The sequence below is a fragment of the Tasmannia lanceolata genome, unplaced genomic scaffold (assembly GCF_043159265.1).
Source record: "Tasmannia lanceolata isolate RefF3 unplaced genomic scaffold, GAP_Taslan_0.1 ptg000019l, whole genome shotgun sequence".
Taxonomy (NCBI): Eukaryota; Viridiplantae; Streptophyta; class Magnoliopsida; order Canellales; family Winteraceae; genus Tasmannia; species Tasmannia lanceolata.
In genome coordinates this window covers 30,711,770-30,718,212 of record NW_027518696.1, presented here as the reverse complement: position 1 = coordinate 30,718,212, position 6,443 = coordinate 30,711,770, and the positions used below count along the sequence as shown (strand labels likewise).

Below are 6,443 nucleotides of genomic sequence, written 5' to 3'. Positions count from 1 at the left end.
CATTCTTCATGTGTTTCGATTCGGTTCTTTTGAACTTTGCCCAATCTTTGAAGATTGGTGCGCCTTGCTAGAGATCACATCTGAAGGACTCTGGATTCAACCTGCAAACATAAGCTCTCCTAATTTCCTCTTTTGCGGGTTATTCAAAAATGATATCGTTGATGCCTTACCTTGCTTCAAAGGCACGCATGTAGAGGTCCATATCCTTATTGAAATTTTTTCTAAAAACATTGACCCTACTAACTCCCGTTTCCAAAGCTGTCGGCGTAGTGCCTTAATCTTTGGAGTTTTTGCTCGCCATATCATTCGTGGCGACCCCCGTGTTGCCCCATTGGCTTTGTTGGGCATAGTAGACCAGATTAACAAAGGAAGAAATCCTATTCCTACTATGTTGGCAGAAACTATCTTAGGACTAGATCGTATTGATCCTTCAAAAGTCCAAAATAGTTTCTATGGGTGTGCTAAACTGCTTTATTTGTGGCTTTGTGAAAAGCTTACTATTCTTAAGCCACAAAATTCCATTAAGTATACCCTTAAGGATCATTCGTCATGGCAATCAATGGCCAACCAACCCCAATCCATTGACGAATGGCACCATTGGTTGCAGCATGTAGACCATGACAAACTTCACATGGTGAGTCATTCATGCCTTCAGGTCATTACTAGTACTTACCCATATTCCTTTGTATATCTTATGGGTTTGGAAAAATCAACCTTCTACGCACCCATGCGTTTGCTTTACCAGATTACGGGAAAGCCATATCCTCCCAGAATCGTAACTCCTCCTCTTTGCGAGAAACTTACTCCTGATCTCATCCAGTCTATTGTAACTGCCTGGAGAAACAAAGTCATCAGTCAGAGATTTGCTCTATCGTCTAAAATCGGGCGGAATGATTTTTCAGAAGAACCCGAGGGAAAGAGAGCCCGTATCGAAAGACCTTGAAGACCTTATCATATTTTTGTCGTATTGATTTCTTCAATTACTATTTGTTTATCTAATTGAAATCAAAGACTGATGTTTTCATCAATTGTAATCCCAAATTTCTATCAATGAAAGTGTGTTTTCTGTTTCTCTTGTCATTATTTGATGAGAATAGTTTATCTCAATTATTAAATTTTTTTTTTAATCTAGTGTTTATATTTCCATATCAGGATTCTTGATTGAGCAGCCATTGCTCCTAAGAAAATCCTCGTTTCAAAATCAACCTGGTCCCGTCAGTCCGCTGATTCCAGGCTGAGTCGTTTTTCTTCCTCACCAATTTCTTTTACCTCCCCTGCATTACCTTTCTCCAATCTCCAGGAAATCCCTTCGCCCGTCCAATTTCCTATTGCACAGATGGCTGATTCTGGAAATGCTTTGGCCGAGATGAGTGAGATGATGAAGGCTATGCTCCAACAGATGAATAACATGAATGAAGAGATAGCACGTCTGAAAAATGACAGAGAGTCTACTTCCAGAGAACATGTAGCTCAGCACCCATCAGTTATACCTCCTCCCCCTCCTGCAATGGCCGGGCCTGCGGTCTTGAACGTCGAAGACGATCTTGATAATGAGCAGTATGAAGAAGAGAATTGTCATCCTAATCTGAATAGAGCCAATGAGGACAGAGCGATGGCGGACAGAATGGATAGGCTGGCCCAAGAGATGGAAAACATAAAATTTCAAGGCCCGAAAAAGTTGAACATGGCCGATTTTATGTTGTATCCGGGAGTCACATTGCCTCCTAGATTCAAAGTTCCGGACATGGATAAATACGATGGGACCGGGTGTCCTCGAAGCCATCTAATGTCAGTTCTTCCGCTTTTACAACAGCATGGTCTATCTCCGGAGCAAGTTGCTCTATTATTTCCCAGATCTTTGGTCGGAGTGGCTAAAAAGTGGTTCTTGAGCTTAAAGTCAGAGGAGATCCGAACTCTAGAGAATATTGCAAATAGGTTCGTCGAGCAGTTCTCCATGGAGGAGGGAATCGACGTGACTAAGAGAGATTTGAAGGCTTTGAAACAGGGCCATAATGAAACCTTCACTTCCTTCATCCGTAGATGGAGAAGGAAAGCTGCCCAGATGACTCATCGGTTGTCAGATGAAGATCAGATCAAGATTGTGGTGAAAAATCTATCACCACAATATTACCACCATATGGCTATCCAATATTTCCTTGATTTTAACCATCTTATTAAGACTGGGACTCAGATAGAAGATGCATTGGCTAAAGGCCTGAGATCTAGAGTACCATCTGATGGCAGAGAAGGGAAGCGACCTGTGATGGCGCCGAAAGAGGTCCATAATGTCAATTATGTCAGGCCGCCCCCACCCAGAGTAGTTACTGAAGTAAGAAGGCCGACAATGGAGCAGAAGCCTCTTCGTCATTTCGATCCCCTTCCGTATTCTTTGTCCGTAGCTTTGAAGAAGCTATTGAAGGACAAGAAAATCAAGTTGCCTGACATTAAACCTCCTCCCAACCCGTTGCCAAGATCCTGGAGAGAAGATCAATTCTGTGATTACCACCGTAACACGGGCCATATCACTGATAGGTGTTTAGCTTTGAAACACCAAATTCAAAACATGATTGATAGGAAGGAATTGTCAATCGAGTTACCAAATGTAACTAGAAACCCCCTTCCTACGCATGCAATGCCGCCTCCATCCTCGGTCAATGTCATTTGCGCCGAGGAGTCTGTCATTGATCCGGCTTCCTTCATATGTGCTGTGGAATCCGAAGAACCCTATGTCTGGAAATTTGAAGAAAGAGATCAGTTGGCAGAATCCGAAAGGCCATATGTTTTATCCTGGAACGATCCTGATGTGGCTGGGCCATCAAACCAGTCATATATTTTCCAGTGTGAAGATGAGGAGAAAGATTCTGAATCTCTATATGTCTTAAGGGTGAGTGATGATGAGGGAGAAGAAATAAAAACCCCTTACACCCTTAGGATAGAAGATGAAGATTTGTTGCTCCTGAACGATCAATGTGATGAACTCCGCCACGTCACACGAGGTGGACGAGTATTTAAGCCAGCTGAACTCAGAGTTGATAATCCAGCTGAGGTTGCAAGAGGGGTTGACAATCAGAAACAGAAACAGAGGCTTGAGGAAGAAGAAGACAATTTGTTGAATCAGCTCAAGAAGACACAAGCTAATGTGTCCATTTGGGGTTTATTGATGGCATCGCCGAAGCACAGACAGGTTGTACTTCGTGAGCTGAACTCGTCCCAAGTATCTGTTGAGATTACTCCAGATGAGTTGGTCGGTCTGGTAGCCATGACCAAAGCTTCAAAAGCTTTGTCTTTCTCAGACGAGGATTTGCCGTCAGAAGGGAAGGATCATACTCGTCCTCTCAAGATTACCCTGCTTTGCAATCAGAAGAAAGTATCAGAAGTACTGGTAGACAATGGGTCAGCTTTGAACGTGTGTCCTTTGAGCACTGCCACTACTCTGGGGTTTGGGCCTGAAGATTTTATTCCGTCTGAGCAGGGTATACTAGCATATGATGGTACCCGAAGGGATGTGATTGGAACGTTGGCTACTGAGATTGTCATTGGAGGAGAAACCTTTGACATTGAATTTCAGGTGTTAGATATCAAGACTTCTTTTTGTCTGTTGCTTGGCCGACCTTGGTTGCATAAGGTTGGAGTTATCCCTTCCACACTTCATCAAAAACTGAAATTCATTCGAAACAATCGGGTGATCACTGTCAAAGGAGATCCTGAGCCAGAAGTTGGACAAATATCTCAAGAGCTTGTTACTGAAAACACAAGAGATATCAGTCTGACAGGATTTTCAGTGGAAGTTTCGGCTATCACCATGAAAGAGGCTATGAGTGAAGAAATTATGTTTCTCTCTAGCACCAATACTCGGGTAGTCAAGATGATGCGCCGATTTGGGTATCTCCCAGGGGCAGGTTTGGGAAAGAATATGCAGGGTCCGACTGAGCGGCCCGAGTTGAAAGCATCTGATGGGTTGTTTGGGTTGGGATATAAGCCGACTCGCAAGGAGGTGCAGGAAATGAGAGCCTACATGTTTAAATGGGCAGAATGTCGCCGCAAAGGCTTAGAGTTTCCAATGGGCCCTTTCAGCAAAGTCATGAATGGTAGATTCCGAAAAGAGGGAGCTGATTGCCCTTATTATGGTTTCTCAGAGCCATGGTATGATGAGAATGGGACCAAGCTGCCGGGTCTTGAGATTTTCTTTGCGGATGAGCTGCCAGCGGAATTTTACAGTAAGCAGATTGCGGAGTCAGTTGTAACAGAGGAATCAGACTCAGACTGGGTTGAGAACTTTGAGCCAGATCTCCTGAATTCTTTGTTTCAGACCGAGGCACCAGTCATTGCTATGATTGGAAGAGACGCACCTTTTCTGAACCCAAAGGACTATATCACCCCAGCCGAGGGACCTCTGGATAACTGGACCTCACAGGTTATACCCCAAGTAATCCCTCAGTACATTCCAGTCCCTTCAAAAGAGTCAGTTATTTCAAAGTATGTGTCAGTTCCTGAGTCCATCCCAGAGTCTGTCATTTCTAACTTTTCTTTTGATGCAGGTACTGTAGAAGTCGGGTCTACCTCTGGAGTGGGTGACGAGTCTGTCCTTGGTGGTGTCGAGTCCGAGTCTGAGGGCGTATTCATTGATTCTTTGGCTGTACATGTTTCTCATCGCGTCGATACTGATGTCGGCTTATTTTTTTATTCTGTTTCAAAGTCTGTAACGCCTGATGTGGGCAAGTCATCTGATGTAATCATTCATTCTGATGAAATAAAAGATTCTTTTGCTTACATTCCTGTACTTGTCTCTTCTACTGATCCTGCTTCTAAACCTGATCAAGTAACTAATAATGATAATCAAGACTCCCCCTCTAATGAGTTAGCCGACGAAACTCCCCTTGAAATCAAGCATATGATTCAACAAGAGGAGAGTCGCCGCGCTAAACCACTTGAAGAGGAAATTGAAACCGTAAATATAGGTGATGAAACCTTAATTCGGGAAATACGAATTGGCAAAATTTTATCTCCTGAGGAGCGTGAAGAATTAATCACCTTGCTAAAAGAGTTTAAGGAGGTTTTCGCTTGGTCTTACGACGACATGCCAGGATTGAGTGAGGACATTGTCCAACACAAATTACCTCTAATCCCTGGCATCAAGCCGAAGAAACAAAAACTCCGGAAACTTAAAACAGAATGGGAGTTGAAAGTTCATGACGAGGTTAAGAAACTACTCGAAGTGAAATTCATCGAAGTAGTTGAATACCCTGAATGGCTTGCAAATATTGTACCGGTGCCCAAGAAGGACGGGAAAGTCAGGATGTGTGTCGATTTCAGAGATCTTAACAAGGCAAGTCCAAAAGATGATTTTCCGCTTCCGAATATTGATCTCCTGGTTGACAATACCGCTGGACATGCACTCTTATCCTTTATGGATGGATTCTCAGGGTATAACCAGATCAAAATGGCGCCTGAGGACATGATGAAGACGGCATTTATTACTCAGTGGGGGACGTATTGTTACAGAGTGATGCCATTTGGTCTTAAGAATGCTGGTGCCACCTATCAGAGAGCTGCGACAACTCTTCTTCATGACATGATTCATAAGGAGGTCGAGGTCTATGTAGATGACATGATTGTCAAAGGCAGGACTCGGCCAGAGCATACAGTCGCTTTGAGAAAGTTTTTTGAGCGAATCCGAAAGTTTCAGCTTCGCTTGAACCCTAATAAATGTGTATTTGGGGTCACGTCAGGGAAGTTGCTTGGATTCATGGTCAGTGAAAGAGGAATCGAAGTAGACCCTCAGAAGATCAAGGCTATCCAAGAAATGCAACCACCAAAGACAGAAAAGCAGATTCGTGGATTCCTTGGCAAAGTGCAATATTTGAGGAGATTCATATCGCATTTAACTATGACGTGTGAACCCATCTTCAAGTTATTAAAAAAGAATTCTTCCAAGAAATGGAATGAAGAATGTCAGGAAGCATTTGAAAAAGTCAAGCAATGTTTGTCTTTGCCTCCTGTCTTATCCCCAGTCATTCCTGGTCAACCGTTGTTGATGTATTTGTCCATCACGGATACAGCAATGGGTTGTATGCTTGCTCAGCAGGAGGCAGGGTCTAAGAAAGAAAAGCCCATCTACTACATCAGTAAGAAAATGTTGGAATATGAAATCAAGTACACTGTCTTGGAAAAGACGTGTTTAGCATTGGTCTGGGCGACTCAAAGGCTTAGACATTATCTTCTGTCGAACAAGATATTTTTGCTCTCACGGATGGATCCGTTAAAGTATTTGTTCGAAAAACCCGCTCTTACTGGAAGAACAGCCAGATGGTTGCTATTATTGTCTGAGTTTGACATCACTTATGTCACTCAGAAATCAATTAAGGGACGGGTCATTGCTGAACAGCTGGCTGATGCTCCTATTGAAGAGAATGCTTTTCTGAAGGCTGATTTTCCTGATGAAG

The 6,443-nt window shown here is 43.2% G+C and overlaps 1 protein-coding gene across 1 annotated transcript; it reads left to right on the top strand.

The window, feature by feature from the left end:
• Positions 1 to 1,408: 1,408 nt before the first annotated feature.
• LOC143852491 (uncharacterized) lies at positions 1,409 to 4,547 on the top strand. Its single transcript, XM_077361875.1, has 4 exons — positions 1,409 to 1,557; positions 2,041 to 2,104; positions 2,192 to 3,532; positions 4,539 to 4,547. Exons 1-4 carry the CDS (start codon positions 1,409 to 1,411, stop codon positions 4,545 to 4,547), a joined length of 1,563 nt encoding a protein of 520 aa, XP_077217990.1.
• The last annotated feature ends 1,896 nt before the right edge of the window (positions 4,548 to 6,443 follow it).

What these genes read in the sequence shown, in the direction of transcription:
- LOC143852491 (XM_077361875.1), top strand. Translation starts at nt 1,409, where the DNA reads ATGAATGAAGAGATAGCACGTCTGAAAAATGACAGAGAGTCTACTTCC. An exon ending in GACGATCTTGATAATGAGCA is followed by an intron (nt 1,558 to 2,040) that starts GTATGAAGAAGA and finishes CTTCATCCGTAG; the next exon opens with ATGGAGAAGGAAAGCTGCCC. An exon ending in AAGATCAGATCAAGATTGTG is followed by an intron (nt 2,105 to 2,191) that starts GTGAAAAATCTA and finishes ACTGGGACTCAG; the next exon opens with ATAGAAGATGCATTGGCTAA.